The sequence below is a fragment of the Oryzias latipes genome, chromosome 22 (genome assembly GCF_002234675.1).
Source record: "Oryzias latipes chromosome 22, ASM223467v1".
Classification (NCBI taxonomy): domain Eukaryota; kingdom Metazoa; phylum Chordata; class Actinopteri; order Beloniformes; family Adrianichthyidae; genus Oryzias; species Oryzias latipes.
In genome coordinates, this window is record NC_019880.2 from 16,195,472 (window position 1) to 16,213,937 (window position 18,466).

General features: G+C 39.3%; 1 protein-coding gene across 1 annotated transcript in view; it reads right to left on the reverse strand.

Moving 5' to 3' along the window:
* The window catches only part of LOC101157335 (connector enhancer of kinase suppressor of ras 3), a 45,600-nt gene that overhangs the window by 4,122 nt on the left and 23,012 nt on the right, over positions 1 to 18,466 (reverse strand). Inside the window, exons 5-19 of the mRNA XM_004082376.4 lie at positions 17,333 to 17,374; positions 16,474 to 16,593; positions 16,317 to 16,376; positions 15,705 to 15,773; positions 15,458 to 15,604; positions 13,761 to 13,885; positions 13,368 to 13,555; positions 13,204 to 13,290; positions 12,205 to 12,455; positions 9,701 to 9,738; positions 8,868 to 8,910; positions 5,181 to 5,234; positions 4,722 to 4,761; positions 4,029 to 4,198; positions 2,901 to 2,974 (exon numbers count right to left, since the gene is read on the reverse strand). Of these exons, the coding sequence (XP_004082424.2) occupies positions 2,901 to 2,974; positions 4,029 to 4,198; positions 4,722 to 4,761; positions 5,181 to 5,234; positions 8,868 to 8,910; positions 9,701 to 9,738; positions 12,205 to 12,455; positions 13,204 to 13,290; positions 13,368 to 13,555; positions 13,761 to 13,885; positions 15,458 to 15,604; positions 15,705 to 15,773; positions 16,317 to 16,376; positions 16,474 to 16,593; positions 17,333 to 17,374 (1,508 nt within the window). The remainder of the gene's footprint in view (positions 1 to 2,900; positions 2,975 to 4,028; positions 4,199 to 4,721; positions 4,762 to 5,180; positions 5,235 to 8,867; positions 8,911 to 9,700; positions 9,739 to 12,204; positions 12,456 to 13,203; positions 13,291 to 13,367; positions 13,556 to 13,760; positions 13,886 to 15,457; positions 15,605 to 15,704; positions 15,774 to 16,316; positions 16,377 to 16,473; positions 16,594 to 17,332; positions 17,375 to 18,466) is intronic.

Consider the following 18,466-nt stretch of genomic DNA (forward strand, 5'->3'; position numbering starts at 1 on the left):
AACGTAAAACCAAAGAATTGAAACCCAACGAGTCTTTGCCAGTTTTGATTTGGCTGCAAGTGTGAAACCTTTGGCTATAAATAAAGTTTCAGATCTTAAAAAAGTTCCTGTAGAGTTTCACAATAATCCTTATGAAAATGGGGTTTTTCACGTTTTGCTGGCATTTTTCTGATAATGGACGACAATTTTAAAAGAAAATTAAACCCAAAGTTGCATTTCTGAGTATTTCGTTCTCTAAAATGTTGGAAATCAGGAGCGGACGAAAAAAATGTAGTTTGAAAAAGTATTTGTGACGCCGGAAGGGCCACCAGCTCCCTGCTCTGCTTTATTTATCCGCTTGTAGACGACATGATCCACGTACGTCTTTATGTTCCTCGTCCAAGCCGGTATCTGGCTCAAACTTCACGGCTGGACAGCTCCAAAGTTGTTCGCCATTTTTGTTGCAACGCTAATGTTAGGTTAAGGACCTGTAAGCTAACAGGAAAGCATGTAAACATAGAGCTTTCAGCAATGGGTGACGGGAAGGGGAAGCGGAGTTGCTGTGTGCCAGCAATCCTGCCCAAAACGCAGCTGTGAATTTCTAATAATCTAGTGCCACTCTGCAGAAACTATGTCCTAGAAAATGAAAAATCTTTTGGATTTTGGCCTAAAAATCTTTTCAGTTGTTCCAAACACAAAAAACACACTTCTTGAATACACTAGAAGCCTCAACTTGACAAAGAAATGTCAGTGTCTTACTGTTATTGAACATAGTAAAAGAAAAAACACTGGGACTTTTTAACACATAATTGTCCAAAAGAGCTATTATTTTTCGTATACAGTGATCCCTTGCTATAACGCGGTTTACTTTTCACGGTTTCGCTACTTCACGGATTTGCATTTCGCATTGTGTTCTGCATTCTGATTGGCTAAAAAGTCACTCCGCTTCTTCTCTACCTGTGCGTCAATAACGTTCCAGTTTAATATGTACACATACGTAAAACAGTTTGCCAAATTTAAATTACATACGTGTAAACTCTCTTGCAATTTCGAGTTTCTCTAAAACCCATAGAAAAAAGAGTGACAACAACTGCCTATCACTATGTTCTTCTCCCGAACAAACACAGCTGCACCGCGGCCTTCAAAATAAGAAAACACTGCAGAGCGGAGTCAGGATGCAGCGGCTCAGTCTGAAGAGCAGTGAAAAACACCTGAGTCACTATTTGTCCGACTGTACTTTGTATTTTATTCATAATCATTTTAAATTTTCTCCCGTTTAATCCAATTATTCGGGTCGTGATGGGCGGGGCTAATCTCCGCAATTTGAAGCCTTCTGTTCACATCGATGATTAAAATTATTATTTGACAGTAAAGTACAGAAGTTATTTGTTGGAAAAAACGTTTTCTAAAGTACCTTTATTTGTGAAACAAATGCTTGAGCCTGTAAAATGGTTTGTTCTTTCTTTTCAATGTATAATAGAGTATTTAATTGTATAATAATAGTTAAAAAAATAGAGGTTTCTACTTCACGGATTTTGCTTATCACGGGTTCTTTTTGGTACGTAACCCCCGCGATAAACAAGGGTTTACTGTACTAAAATATTCTTTAGCTGCTGCAAGAACCTGACATTCAAAGCTGTAAACTAAACCCAACATGGTTTTAGCTAGATTTAGGGGTATAGCAAGTCAGCCAAAAATACTTTTTATATGCTGTCAAATAAAACTGGCTTTATTGACTGTAATCCAGTCAATAATTGTACTTTTTAAGTGTACTTTGTCTTCCCTTCTGCAGTTTTTCTTATTATTTTTAGAAACGGAGGCAACAAACAGATTTTATTTTGTTGCTTTTCTTCACGATCACAGAAGCTGGTCCTTACTGTCATAAACCCCTTTATTTCGCCCCGCAGAAAAACTTAGTTTTAAACCTTATGAAAGTGTGGCTTTAAATGAAACTTTAAATTTAGCAGAAATACAGTAGAACGCCTGGAAAAGTTGACTCATTTACCTGAGCTGCTCTAAATGAGGAAACAGTAAATTAGAAGGTCAAACTGAGCTACAGGTGCTCCATTAAGCCAGCAAGGTCTTGTAGCATGAGATGGTCGCCTAAAAACACATTAAAAACTGACTCGTCATTTCTTTTGATGTAGTCTAAATGTGTTCCCAGTGGTCTTTTAATTATGATTGTGCCGCTTTTAGAGAAAATTTTAAAACGGGTCTTTTTCTAGGACATAGTTTCTGTAGAGCGGCAGGAGTTCATTACAAATTCACCGCTGAGTTGTGAGCAGGAGTTGAGCAACCCCCATGCCCCATCTGTTTCCATCTTCTCCCACTAGCTTACAGCCCCTCACAACTTCAAAGAGCAATAGTGTAGCTATCGTACAGTTTTCTGCCAGATTCCAAGGAAAGACGTACATGGACTTATCCATTAGAATGGAGCGGGGAAAGGGGGCTTGTGGCCCGCTCACTGTATTTCCTATGTCACAAACAAGTTCTTTTTCAAAGTATATTCTTTTGTCTGCTTCCGATTCACAACAATTTAAATACATAAATACTCATAAATGCAATTTAAAGCTTAATTTTCTTTATACAAGTCCTCCATCATGAGAAAAATGCCACAAGGACACTCTAAAAACATGATTTATATGGAATGGGTCTTCAACCACCCACATATATGTTTTTCTTTCATAAAATAATTTCAAATAATTAAAAAAAGGTGACAGGAGAATAGACATGTTTATTATTTTTGTGGCTATACGCTTCCTAAACCCAATGAGTAATGAGATCATGAAAATGTCCAATATGTAAGAGAAACATGTAAACATTTGAACATCAATTTTCATGAAAGGAACAAATAAATAAAAATGAAAAAGAAAATGAAAGATCAAACAAAAAGAAAGTAAAGACTGAAACTGCAAGCTCACTATTTCTTCCTGCACTCTATGGCCACGTCTACCACGAAGTTGGTGAGATCAATGTATCCCTCAGCCTTCTCCGCCTGCAACACAAACAGATGGAGCCACGGTGAGCATCAACACACACGATGTCGCACCGCGTCGTGGCGGCGACACCTGCCGCCGGCTTGCATCAGACGAGTTGGTCTGTTTTCCGCTCCTTCGTGAAAGTGACTCACACAACTTTCAGTCACGACTGACTGAAAGTGCCTGGAACTCAAACCCGCCACTCGTGTTTGCCTGAGCGACACATTCAGAAAACATGGGGCGATGCAACACAGGGCATCAGACTGCGTGGGGGGTGGGGGGTCTGACTCACGTGGCGCTTTCAGCCCGACATGATGTGACTCATCCAGTAACAAATGTGTTAACAAACATTAATGCAGCTTTTGCTTTGAATTTTTCGGTACTTAAAAAAAACACACACACAGGTACGGATGAAAATAAGACAAAACACAAAAAAAAACTCTCCCAACAAGAAAACTACTCTATACCACAGAAATGTTTTATCTTACAGGTAAAATTGAAATATTCATACTGTATTAAGTTCTGATTTACTGTCAATATCATATAAGTTTACAGCAGAACTATTGTGAAAATGTCACCACAATCTTCTGGTTAATTGAGACTATTTATTTACTTATTCTGGATCTTTTATGATGCCAGTAAATAAAGTAAAGCAGGACAGTTCATCACTGGCTGTATGCATTTAGAAAATTACGTGCAAATAGTCACTTACTTTAAAAATAAACAGTGTCAACTCATTAAAAAAAACCCGTCTGTCCCAGTGTTTTACCAAAAAATTTGCATATCAGCGGCATTAGTTTGCACTTTTTTATGTGTTTTAAATAAAGCGTCTCGCTTTTTTTTAGTTACTTTTGTTTTTTTTCACTCTTTAGACTGATTATTTTTAATTATCTTTTACATCAGAAAATAGCAGAACATTCTTAACAATCATACCAGAGCATGTTGGCAGGCCACAAAATATATTATTTATACAGAGAACCTACACAAATGAACAAGTCAGAGCACCGCAAACATATATTTAGCCCAAGCAACTTGCGGTTTTGTGCAACTACAGAGGCTAAGTGCACTCACCAGCTGGTTGGTGTACCAGTAGAGAGCCGTCTTCTTCAACACAAACCAGTACTTTTTCCATTTCATGCCCAGGAAGCCTTTGCTTTCTTTCTTCCTGTACAGCCAGCCCTGGTGATCTGGCTGACCCAGCTGTTTGACTGAGATCCGTCTCCTGCTCATGGTAACATTGCCTGCAAGCACAACAGTTCACAAATATGTATGAATGTAGAACCACAGACGGCCTGATCAGCCTGTTTGTAGAGGGGGGAAAAAATGCCACAGGTTGGAGCAAGGGAAGCCTTTTAACATCCCCAACAACAAAAACGTTTCCGTTTGACTTTAATTAGGCCACTAAGTTTCCATCCATACGCAAACGGGTTCTAAAAATAACCCTGGGGAAGCGGCACAAATCCAGTAAAGGTTCGACTTAAAACGTTGTGTTGAACCCTACCTGTGATGGATGCAAATATGGGAGCAATAACAAAAAATGAACGTTAAAAAAGGAACGAAGATTAGTCTTTCAAGAAGAGAAGTTCTGTTGTGAACAGGGCTGCAGACGGGAAATAGTGAGGTGAAAGTAGCCAAAGGTTATCTAATGTCCCTGCGCACACTCTAATTGGCCCTGGCACTTTTCACAGTCTAACTCGGAAACAAGATCACAGCTGACAGCTGAAAAAGCCGCCACAAAAACAAACATAATGTGAGCGGGCTTACCTCTTTGGCTCTTCTTCTTGGACTTGTGGCGGAGAGAGACCTTTAGGAGAGCAGAGGAGGAAGAACACAACAGGAGATGAGAGGAGGAAGACCCGAGGAGTAAACCCACAGTCTCAGATGGCAGCGCTGAGAGGAGAAGAAGCCGTCTGGAACATCCTGTTTCTCACAAGAATCATCTTTGAGCTGCTCACGCTACTTTTCTGATAAGTGAGACCTGACTCTCCGGTCTGATCTCGCAAAGTCTGTTTGCCTCCGTTTTACTTTGAACTGAGGCTGCTGTTAAAAAAAAAAAAAGAAACACCCACAGAAATGAAACCGACGCGTTCACTTCATCCAGACTGTGGTGACCCAGACAGACAGCACAATCCAGCAGATCAAAGATGGCAGAGGGAAATTGGAAAAGCAGAAGTATATGATTTGTTTGCCCTGCTAAATGTCACTTTACACAAAAAAACTCACCGGGTTGTAGTCATCAGCAGCCATTCGATTCGACACCGATAGTGGGAAGGCAGCCTTTTGAAAGAAACCAAAGTAAAAAATCATCAACAAAATGGATTGTGTCGACAATCCCAGATGAAGGCACATCAAATACAAAATAAAGATAAAAAAAGTTTTTCTCCAAAGAGGAAGTGATGTCACGGGTACTAAGAATCTAGTTAGCGATTGTTCTGGTTTTTTTTTAAGAAAATGAAACAGCTCCACTGATGTCCAGTGGAAATAGGTGAAAGGGACTAAGTTTCTCCATTTGTGAAAAAGGAAGTAAAAAAAAAAGGTTAAAGCTTTAAAGCTTTAGTCAGGTGCAGCAACTTTAAAGAGTCAGCGGTTTCATCTCCACCCATCAAGTACCTGGAGGCACCCTATGGGGACTCGTCTGCCCCAAAAACTGCCTTAAAACTTTTATTTTGCCTCACAACTCAACATCCTTAAAAACATTGTGAAATTTCTGCTGCAGTTGTTGATCAACTTCCTCTGCATTGCAAAGTTCCTTATTCCTAATGTTTAGAGCTGCCTTTGCATAATCAACTTCTAATAACCTTTTCACAAGCCTACCAAGAACTCATTGTAAATTCACAGAAAAAAAACAACCTACAAACCCTTTTTAATTCAGGAAGGATATCTAAAACACTTCTTTCACCACAAACGCCCGAAAAACCTTCAATAAGTTCTTCCTCTTCTTTTCCTTTTGCCTTTGCCCTTCGCTAAGATCAACAGGAGGGAAAAAAACTCCTACCTGAGTCTTTAGAAACTCCAATGCTCTCCTTTAAAAACACAGTCTGGGACAGAAAGGTTTTGCAACAACAAGCTCTGAGAGACACTAGCTAGTGTTGCACAACAACCTCATCTGGCTTTCCGGATGCGAAAACTCATCACCGCATTAACCACAGCACATGAAGATGTGAGCAAAAACTTTCTTACTTTTTTTCTCCCTCTTCAAAACAACAAAAAATGTCACAAAAATGTATTTAACACTCTGGAATGGTTAATAAGTGGGGAGAAGAAAGCTAAATGTTCTGATTGACAGCTTTTAATTCAATGTTTTCTAGCTTTTTTGAAAGTGAAGCTTAAAAAAAATACTATAATGCTCTCCTAAGCGCAATATGTCCTAAAAAACAAAACAAATATCAATATAGCTATTAAGCTAATATATAGTTTAGCTAGTTTAAAAAATACATTTTTATAGCTAGCAGTTTGTTAGCATCGCTAGTGTTAATAAAAAAAATAGTTTGAACTCATTGAGCGGATAAATTTAACGCTCAAATAGTTCACCTCACGTTTACCTGCCACCACTGTTTGAATGAAAGTAGTTTGACTCGAACTGTCCGCTCAAAGTCTGACCAAACCTTGGCGAACATGTTGTGCTAAGTAACTACTAACTATGTGGGTGAGTTCAAACCAGTCCACCCTGGTTTCATGTAAATTTGGGTCATTTCGGGGTGTGACCCACTTTACAACATGCAAATTTATTTTCTAGGTCTTGTAATGCAGCTTTTGTTTTAGAGTTACGAAAACTTAAATTGTGTATTTATTTATTTATTTGTTTGTTTGAATTTTTTGTTTTTAACTATTGGAGATTTGCTCAAATACACCTGCAGCTCTAAGTGTTTGCCACTAGATGCCGCCAAATCCCCTCTGTGAGAAACTTGTGGTCAACATTGACTACCTCTCACAGTTCCCCCTTACAACAAAATAATGTTTCTTTAAAGTTAAAAGCTTGAAGAAGAAAAAAAGTATTAATTTAGTTAAAAATTCTCCCACTATCATTCATTAGAAAATTAGGAGATACAATTTTAAAAAAATGTTTGTGTTATTTAATGAGTTTTAGACATAACCTAAACTAACAAATGAGTTATCATCAATGTATGATAAAAATTGACAGCCATTTGTTGCTGGGATTATAGGTTAGTCAACTAAAATTATGTTTTTAAAAGTATTCTAACACGAACACCAAGGATTGTATTGTGTTTCTTTTTCCATTTAATATTATTTTGTATTAAAAATTATTTTTCTCTAATTACAAAATGTTCTAGTAACAAAACCAAAGCCGTTATTTTTTTTTTACATTCAAGTTACGTATAGTAAAAACAATAGGCTAGAATTATAAGACAAAGTGAAGTTTATAAAATTATGCGCTAATTATTTTTAAATTAAATTGATGAAATTAGGGGATAACCATTTAAACTCAAAATTCACTAAATCTTGAGAAAATTGCAGCTACTATACACATTTCTTTGCGATAAGGTCAGAACTGCACCAGATTGATTTGTTTTATTGCTCTACCAGAGGCGGAGAAATTGCACCAACAGATGACTTTGAAGAAAGAATAGAATAGGGGTTTCAGGTAACAGAGTGCTCTCTGTTCTGTGGGAAACTGCAGCCTGCCTGTCAACACTCCTCTCTGCTCAGTGAAAAGCTGAGTTTCTGCTGTGTGGCATCAACATTTGAGTTGCATTCATGCACCAATCTTGGACATTTTGCACTAAAGTGCCAGGACAGTGGCAGATCAGCAGACACATTTTTAAATTCTGTGTTATTATAGTTTCCATTTCATTTCAACTTAAATAGACAAAAGACTGTTTTGTTCTCCTCTTCACACTTGTTGCACTACAGCAGCCTCATTATTTAGGAAACTTTCCATCCAGAAATCCTTTGATATTTCAGTTAAATTCGTTTTATCTTTTAACATTCTCTTTATTTTATTTCAGTTTTCTCATACTCTACCTTCCCCTGGTACAGAGGCATTTCCTGAAGCCATGTTTTGACAAAAGTGAGGTAATCCTATCCTGCCTGTGACTCATATCAAAGACCTCAAAGATTGGCATGACCGTCCATTGGTCACACCACTGTAGTGCTCAATCTCCCATCATGATTCCTGCTGAGGATTGTCATGGCACTTAGTAAATACCCCCTTGTTCGTGTGTGTGTGTGTGTGTGTGTGTGTGTGTGTGTGTGTGTGTGTGTGTGTTAGGGAGAGCAATGAGCAAAGGGCTAAACAGAGTAGCTTTTATTCAGCCTGTCTGAACTCACAGTGTTAAAGAGGCTACAAGACTCAGCTTTTGAGGCAGCAAACCACTCAGCTGAAGCTGTACTCATATTGCTCAGGTAAAATACTATGTGACACTATAGAACAAGTTACAGCTTTGTACTGTTTAGAGAAAAACAAACCTCAATATTCTAAGTTATGCAGAAAAAAAGAAAAAAAAACATGTGAGTGACAGATTTGAGGTGATTTGAGGTGTATAAGTGATACACACCACTTGTCAGCGGCTCATCAAACTGGGGAGTTTGGCTTCTTTGTGTGCTGGCTGCAAGTGCAACAACCCTTCATTTCTGCATGTGAGCCACACAACACCCATTTCTGTAGGTGTCCACCTGCAGATCATGCAGCAAAGGCCACAGACATGGCCATGACAACACAACCATAGCAAAGGGGGCAGTTTTGTGATAAAGTGCAACAAAAATGTAGATTTGGATGCGTGTTGTCTTATCCTGTGTGACGTTTCTATGGGAGGGGGCTGGAAACTCTCCGTATCTCTCCTCAAACTCTGAGCATTCCTCAGATTTGCACTGGGACTGTACCAAATTGAAACTGACACGTGCAGGTGCTGGAGGAGACAAGCGCAGACGGGTGGATAATCGGTTACTTACTGCTTGAGAGAAGGACCAGGATCGAAGATTTTGCTGATTGTATCTGCAGAAACACGACAAAGATGGCTCATGTTGGGTGGTTTGAATCCAGCACAAAAGCATGATCCAATCCCCAGTCATCCCCAAAGAAAGACAGCTTTATTTACCAATCTAGTTACAGTATTTCTCCTGGGGATTTCTTTTTGAACTGATTGATCTGACAAAATCTATTTGACACCTCATTAAAGCCACTGTCAGTCAAACTGCATCAGTCAAGATTGATGAGTCAGCTGCTTTCTTGTGACGTTCACTATAGTATGATCTAAATCTGAATAATGTGTTTGGATCAAGCATGCAGCACACCGGATACAGCGCTGGGGGGGGAGGCTGCTCCTGGAATAGAATTGGCTTGAAGACAGTGACTGGAGACTGGAGGGGGCGATGGGAAAGCATTTACTCAGCTCTACATCCAAGAAATCCAGAAGCTACGGGTGAGGAGTCAAAATCTGCAATACTTTTACACTGACATGCCTCCCAGCGAGATGAAGATATATAAAGCTGAAAAGAACTACGCTTTTCATAACAGGGATATTTCTGAGGATTCTCTGGCAAGCAAATGATTTTCATAAGTGTAAATGGAAGATGACAGATAATGGTGCTGATGTTTTTCATCTTTATGTGCTTTCCCCTAATCAAAAATGTTGCGCCCCCTTTCATTCCCTGACTTGTTTGAAACAAAGTTTCCTGCCACTCCCTCCTGGAAAATGAACCCCCGCCCTGATCTTTTATCTCTTAGTCGACAAAAAGGTTTTGGAGCAGTATCAGTGTTGTGTCAGAGACGCGCATGAACTCACCTGTTTAGAAAGTCACTGCTAGAGAACCAAGCGGAGTCCTGTGATACATAAAGATGAACATGTTATCGTCTCCTGATCAACTCTGGGACATTATTTTCAAGCTGATGCTGGTATCCATGAAATCTGACTGCAAAGCTGCTGACTCTTCTTATGCTTGGAGCAAAGATATTCATAAACTAATGACGTCTCTGCAACCTTTGCATTTCTGCACAACAAGAATATGAACATGTCTTCAATGTGTAATGGTTTTTTTTTAACATAACAGTCACGCAATAAAAAAACAAAACGTTTTTACTACATTTTCTTCATGTTTTTCGTCTAACTTTACGAATAGCTACATGGTGAGCTTGAGAGAAATAAAAATATGGAATCATTGTAAAGGGCAACATTTTGGAAAATTGCATAAAACTGTTTTTTCTGCATCTAAAACTAAAAATGGAACCCCAGCAGTTAAACAAATGTTGGATAAAATCAAATTTTGTGGACCTCTAGGCTATAAGGAGGAGGGAACATCTCATTTGGCATTTATAAAAAGTTCTTAAATGTGGTATAAAAGATGATGAAGAAAAACCACAGTTCAGAGATGCTGGAAAGATATGACATATTTTAGTAATATGATTGCATAACCTACATCAGTGGATATGCTTTTATTGTGAAATTCAGACGTTTTAAAGAAGCTATTAAATGGGACTTTCTGCAGTTGGATATATATACATACATCCAGAATGATGGAAAAATAAAAAAATACCCTATTTAATTTCCATGTTTGTTTTTTTATTTCCAATGTTTTGTTTTTACTTATTTCCAAAGTTTGAGTAAACTGTTCCCTGGGAACACAAAAAAGCAGTGATTTATCCAAAACTCATGCACAAACTAGCAGAAATTCAGTATATTACTCCCGTGTAACCATTTCTGACGTGCAAGCAGAAAAAGTTAGTGGTTAAAGTCAAACGCAGAGGGTTTAAGAGAATGCAGGTAGTACTTAAGCAGACCACAGGTTTCCACAAAGTGAAAATTAGGGAGGACCGCAGGCGACTACAGCTCAGCAAGCTTGGGCAAAGCGAGACATGGAAGGAGGGAGTGAAGGAGATGCAGAAGGATTTTTGGATTAAACGCATGCGTTTGGAAAAGATCAGGCAAGGAGGCCAGTGGTGGATCTTTGGGTTTACACGATGAAAGGTGGTGATGCTTCGCAGGGATGCGCTTTTCATAGAAACAGAATGCAAGGTAATGCTAACCTGCCATGTAAACGTTTAAAAGACATCAAATGTTCAGCAAAAAAAAAAAAAAAAAGATCTCCTGATAGTGAACCTCTTTGGTCTTTACATGACCATTAGCAAGTAAAAAAGGCAACTTGATGCTAGCTATCCTATTTCTACCAAAGCTTAAATGACACAAATAGGGTTTAGCACAACAGTCTACTCTAAAAGGCTTGGTTTTTTTGTCTGGAAACCATGAAAGAAAAGTTTTCTTTATCATAAAGGCAATGTTGCAGTTGTTTAGCATGCACTGAAATAAAGACAAAACAAGAGTTCACTGAAATGAACTGCAATTTTTTAATAAAAATTCTTTTTCAAATCTTACAAAAAAAAGGCAGATAAAGCAACAAAAGACACATTGTCCCTGTAGATTCTCAAATAATACTGTCTTTAGCATTCGTTTTTTTTTTTTTTTTTTATTGTAGCAGGAGCAAACCAGTAGGCCCTTTGACCTGCATGTCCTGAAAGATGAGTGGCTTCAAAAAGGCCTGCTAAACTGTCAACCAGCTGTTTGTATACCCAAGGCCCTTCAGGTGGTCGTTAAAGTAAACCCCAACATATAGAAGGTCACTGCATAGCTTGAAAACATGCACAGATTTATGCGAGTCAGCAGTTGTCAACACCCTTGAATCAACTAAAGCAGCACTGTCAACTAAAGTGACCATCAAATATTTTATGCATAGCTTACGAGAGGCATCATTGGCTGAAAGTAATGCAAGTATTTAAAACAATAAGTTCAAGAAGAAAAAGAAAAAAATACCAAGAGAAAGCAACTTTACTTACAAAGAATGACTTTTTCTACAATATATATTGATGCAGGTAAAACCAAATAAGCATTAAACTTTAGAAATGTCAGTGTTTGTTAAATAAAAGTACTAGAGAACATGGTGACAGAAACATGGCATAAGTTAATATGTACAGAGAAGTATTTGAACAACACACAAGAGTCCTAAACCTGTATCGTCTTGAGGCCAAAGCCTGCGGTAAGAGATGATTATGGGCATTGTTAAAGGGGTAATGACTCAACATAGTACTACACAAGCAAGTCTGGCTGAAGAGTAGTAGTTGGTAGTAGGGAGGAACACCAGGGAGATTTGGGAGAGAAGTGTGAGAAAGCCCAAAGCTGCCCAAAACCAGCCGGATGTTAAAGGCACTGAGGAAGAACGCAGGACAGGAGCGGGGAGCCCCGGCACAGGAAGCACGTCATCAGTGAGTCAATAGCTTAAGCCGCGTGATCCAACTGACCAGTAGGGAGCGCTCTGCTGACTTGCGCCTGGAGAAGGGGGCCACGGGGGCCTTTTTTATGTCTTCTTGGTAGGGAATGGTGGAGCTGTTGTGGAGGTCCGTGTTGGAGTAGAAGCGGTTTCCTCGGATGTGATCCACGCGGACCAGGTGACGCCCCCCCGCAGGCCTGAAGGAGGGAGATCCTGAAAGGACCTCCTCAGCAATGGTGGGGATTCGCTCGTTACTCATGTATCGGTACAGGGGGTCTTCACCTAAAGCACAAAAAGACACATCAACCCTCGTGATAAAACCAACAACTTCATCTCTTATCTCCCAGGAGTCTCTGCACTCATTGGTTGGTTTGCCAATCCCATCGGCTGTTTATAATGATGTAGGAAGGACACTGACCCCGCAATCTTTATAGTTCCATAAAACAAACATAAGAATTATGACACATAGTTGTGATACCCTTTTGAATAAATCCATGGAATATTATACATGGTATAGCAAAGCTTTCAACTGTTTTTTTAGACATTTTTACAGTTTTTTTTACCTTGTCTTATCTTGCTTTCTTTTTTATTTATTTATGCATTAGCATTTTGCCTCTAAATGTGTTATAAAATTTACAAACTTTTTGATCTAAATTTTGTGGATTTCTACAGTAAATAAATGAATAATTGAGTCTTTTGGACGGTTTCAGGTTCATTTTAGATTTAGCTGGGTTTGTACTAAAAAGATGGATGTCAAGCATTGCCATAAGCAAGAGTTTTAAAGATAAATTATTAGAGCAAACTATAAAGTAGTAAAAACTTGTCTAAAAGGTCCCAGACTACTAAGAGTTAAAAATGCAAAGGAAAAAAGGAAATTTTTAAATCAACTGTTTATAGTAATAACTTCAACCAAGTGCAATAAAAAATATAAAATAAAATAAAAAGTCAAAGTCTAAATTGTGCAATAAATCTACACAAATAAAACAAAAACACAAACAGATTTCCACCCCAGATGAACATGTGTCCATACCTTTCCTTGCCTGTGCCCAGGGCTTGACGTAGGAATCAGCCACGGTGACACATGCATCCACAGGCATCGACAGCGGCCGAGGTTTACCTGAAGATTTGAAGCAAAAATGGGGTTTAAGCAGCCATTGCTGGATTTTAATGAGATTCCCGTAGTGTGGCACTGACCACGTGAAGGCTTGTGCTCCCTCATCCTGGGCTGCATCATGCCGGCATCAGTGGGACGGCCCGGATTTAACTTGTCGTAATCTGTGATGGAGCCGTGTCTTCTGCCCTCCTGGTCCAGGAAGGAGTTGGGCGACTCTGAGCCCTTTGGTCTTTTATTTATGCTGGAGACAGTGTCTGCTCTCATTTCCCTGCATGAGGGGGCACAAAATGATAAATTATGATTTACCTCTTTTGTTGGTAAAGATTCTCATTCATCCAGGTGATGTTGTTTTGAAGTTAATAGATTTGAAGTCCAGCTGCCACGACTCAACTTCAACTATTTCTTGCCAAGTAAATTTCAAGTTTATAAAATAAAAGCATAAAATGAAATATTTCAAAAAAGGGATGTCTCACCGTGGAGTGTACGGCACTTGAGGAGGAGGAGGAATGTAAAAATCCAGGATTGCTGGCTTCTCCCTTTTGGTCGACCCATTAGCTGAGCTACAGGGAGACTGGGCTCTGATCAGTGAGGAATTATTCTGGAAAAACAAAAAAAATCATCATTAGGCATTAGACTCTAGGTTATCCTTTTAAAGTTGAATTTCCATTGCTAGCTGAAAATAAATAAAGTTTCTGCTTATAATTTATGGTTAGTTTTCTTTCAGCTCTCAAAACAACAACTAAATATGTCTTTCTGGCAAGGGGAGGAGCGCAGTATATGTGGTGAGACATTTAGTGCTGGTGTGGCTTTCCAAGTACACATTTTGTTGTTTGAGGTACGGAAAGATTGGGAGTGAAGTCCAAAATAGACGGAGACATTCAACATCACCACAGTTATGTTCTCAGCACTAAACATGATGACTGTCAAGAGTTAATGGCGTACGTTCTCCCACTGCGCAGCTGAAGATGCGTTCAAGATAAATGGAAGAATCCAGTACGTTTTTGACGCCTTTGCTTTTGGCAAAGGCCCAACTGTCCCCGGTTTGGCTTTTAAGTCTCCCTATCACAGACAAACTGAGATGGTTAACGCAGATATTCCTGGCTACTTGTTAAAACAAGACTGCGGCGTCCATGTTAACAGTGGCCACCATTGTCTTCAAAGCCCCTTTGTTGCTTCCAGAGACAAACTCTGGTCTCATCTCATCTTGCTTTCTCAGGTTATTGAACAGGCTGCACTTGATAAGACAGTTTCACTTCTAGAAAACTGCATATCTCAGCTTACAATGGGCTTATTCATTGCAGGAGTTCAGTCAAACAGTAAATGTTAAGGATGCTTTGTCAGAACAACACAAAGAAATTAACTTAAATATTTTGATCAATGATCTGCAATGTTTTCATAAATACAAATGTATTCAACATTTGTTTTAAAAAGACCATTAGATGAAAATTGCGTGTTTTTAACACGCTCTCCTGCCATTTTTCTTTCTACGGAGGACACATATTAGGAAAATTAAGCTTAAATTTGCATATCTGAGTATTTTTTTATTCAAATTGTGTGAATCAGGAGCAGACAAAAAATTGCCATTAGCAAAAGCTTGTAGGTGTGACATAGAAGCTACACTCAGCAGGCAACAAGCTCCCTGCTGCGCTCCATTCCGATGTTTCCACTTGCAGACAAATAGGTTCCGTGTGCATGTTTCTGGCTCAAAACTGTACGGCTGGATAGCTGATTGTGAGGGGCTGTAAGCTAGCAGGAGAGCACATAAACAGATGGATGATGGGAAGGGAGTGGACTTACTATACAAAACAGTTCCGTCCACAACTTAGAGGCAAATTTCTAATGAACCACTGTCGCTCTGCAGAAGCTATGTCCTAGAATTTGACACCATTTTTTTTAAATTTTTGGCTAAAAGCAGCATTAATTAAAAGACCACTGGGGGCACCTTAAAATAGATCAAAAGATAATCAGAGTGGGACTTTAAATGAAACAAGACAAAAAGGTGGCTTTCCTTTTCTCAAACTCTTTTGTGTTAACTTTCAGAATCCTCAGGGTGACTCCTCTCCAAAAAGCTCATAATTAGTCAACAAAAATGACACTGACAAAGACCTGTCCTGATTGTTGAAGCAGAAAGGAGGAAGTGTGAAAGGGGCATCTGAAGATGTATTTGCACCTGAGGTACAGGAGGCTTCCAGCGCATGTTTTTGAGCGGGGCGGGGGTGAAACCAGGTGTTCCTGAGGGCCTCTTCTTAAGCACTAGCACCACACCTTTGGGGTCCTCTCTCAGTTTCAACACCAGGTTTTTAAGCTGCCAGCCCACCTAAGGAAAACAGGATAATAAAAGGGTCATTTATTTTATTTTATTTGTATCTTGTGAGTTTAAAATTATGTTGATCGAAACAAAAGGAATGTATTTGTACCACTGTCTGCTGGTTGACTTGGATAACTTCATCCCCAGCATGGATCCTTCTAGATAAATCTGCAGGAGACTAAGGAACACATGACGACCATGAGGCGCAAAGTCTAAAAATTACTTTTGTGTTCACAAAATGTTGCTTTTAAATCTTAATCTGTTCCCTTTGAACCGTCCACATTTGAGATTCTTTAAATTTAATGAAAAAGAAGACCTATTTTTCAGAAGGAATATCAGAAATCGTTTCTATGCAAATGCCAAACTGGATTAACTCGTCATAGCCTATGATTCAGGTCCTGATTCACACCTCGGGACTTGGGGGTGTGAGAATCCCACTGATGCATTAGTCACCTACTGGTTGTTTTGATGGAGGGAAAAGGTAGGACTTCTTTTAAGGAGGTTGTTTATCAGCTTTTCTGCTTCGTGATATGATGAAACAAAATTATCCCCTTTAAGGATGAGTAACGCTTGACACCGTTGCATTTTGGACCTCAGGGTGTTTCACAGTCAGAGAAGATGATAAAGCCCAATGTTCTACCAATAATACAAGCTTGTTTTATGCAGGATTAGTTTTATTCCTTAATAGAAAAGGTCTATTCATGGATATTGTTGCACTTACGTGTTCAGTGGTCCCAGTGATGACGTGTAATCCATCATAGGTGGACTTTATGTACATGCCCTGGATAAAAAAAAAAAGAAATATATATTTTGGATGTGTAGTAATGTGAGATGTATGCATTTTTAATACAAAGGAAAAAAGGGATGGAACTCCTCACCAGCCCCTCGTCTGGCTTGATGTTGGATAGCTGGACCTCCTCCAAGCAGGTTGACTGGCTCATCAGGGGGTCGGATGTGGTTCTCACGGTCTGATCACAAATACTGTTCAAAGTTTTAGACTGCAGGGAAAAGAGAACAATCAAAGGGGCTCTGTGATTAAAGAAAGAAGCACACGACCTGACTGACTTCTTACTGTGATCATAAGTGGCATGCCAAATCCTCTAACGATGCGTCTATGAAAGCTGGTCTTTACTGTGTCTTACAGGTTGGGTCTAGTCGAGTTACTCTGCTTCCCATGGCTGTCATGCCACAGGGGTATTATCATTCATTATTGTTATTCCCTAGGCACATGCCTCTTTATAGGCTGGCATTTATCCTAATCCTGAATGGACTAAAGTGGACAATCGTATTTGTCATAAACTTGTTGACATACATTTCTAAAATCAGCTATTTGTAGACACCCCTCCTAAAAAGTCTTCTGGGTGAGAAGTAAAGACAAATGAGATGTATGCAGGAGCAGCATTTGGGGAAGAAAGCTTCATTGCTCAACGGGGCAAACACAAAGCGTACGTGGACTACATTCGTTTCATCCGAGAGCATTAGACAAAGCTGCGTCTGAGCCCACAGAGTCTGGAAAACGTCGGCAATACTGATTGATGGCCGGGGTGTGTTAGCACCGCCACATCTGCTTACGATCCTATCGGACAATCTGTGGACTTCCCTCAGAAACTAACCTTGTACCTTAAAGCATATTGAAGCGTCTTGGGTATGAAGACACTGAGATTTGATCTCACTCCATGGAAAGCACTCGATTTTATTTAGACTCGATTATGTACAAAGATGAGAGGGAATACTCACAACTTCCAGGATCTTTTCTTCCATCATATAAACACTGCAGTCCTGTTGCAGGGAGACAGTGATGATAGGTTAGACACGTGATAGCTAAACAACAGTCAACTGTTTCTTTGTGACAGAAACAAAGAGTTGGCTAGATAGATATGTTTTCAACATATGGAAGTACAAGCAAATACATAAAAACAAAAAAATAGGCTGTGTTGGTGTAAAACAAACCTTTTCCTCCTTATTGCTAAGTGTGAACTTGGCCTTTGTGGCTCAGTATTACAGCTGCGCACCTTAAATACTTTGAAAGTCATTTAGTGTGTGGATTACAAAACAGGTTAAACGTGTAATCAAGATCAGATTAATGTTCCTCCAAATAGCGTTTTGGTTTGGCACAAATATTTAGATGCAAAGCTGTTTTCTGGGTGCTGGTGGGTGGCCGGCTGGAGTCAGGTCTCTTCAAATGTGGGAAAAACAGCTTTTTTACTCACTTGGGTAAAAAAAAAAAGAAAAATAAAAAATAAAATATTTTTTGCTAAGCTAGCGGGAGAATTGTCCGTCAAAGTGTCCCTGCAAAGCTGGACTTCACACAGCTGAGGCAACAGCTGCGTTGACAACTGTGTTGTTGGAGCTGAAAAGACCTATGGTCAAAGAGGGGGCAGGGGCAGTGTTTCTGTGTGTGAGGGGGGAGTGTGGAGTTGACTTCCCTTGCGGAAGTCCTCCATTAAAAAACACAGGTGAACTGCTGCCACAACCTCTCTGCACATAAACACCCTTAAGCCTCTCTTCGATTCCTTGAGGGCCCTTACGGGCTACAAGCTATTGTCAAATCCAAAATAGAAATGTTGCTGTGACATGTGCGGACATGTGACGAGAACAAAGGTAGATCACTGTGCAGACAGCGTATGGAGGTCAAGTAAACTTTTCCTATTCCACTACAGGCTGCTTGTGTCATTTTCAAGTTAAGGACAACATGTTTTATTTTATTCTTTTTAAGAATTTGGTGGTTAAAAAACAAAAAAAAATAGAGCAATGCTTTAGTGAACAAGCAAATGCATGTTTATTTGGGTCATGTTTAGATGACAAGACAGTCATGGGGGAAGAACCAAAATAAAACCCATATTTTGAAATCCAAGAGTCAAGGAACAAAAC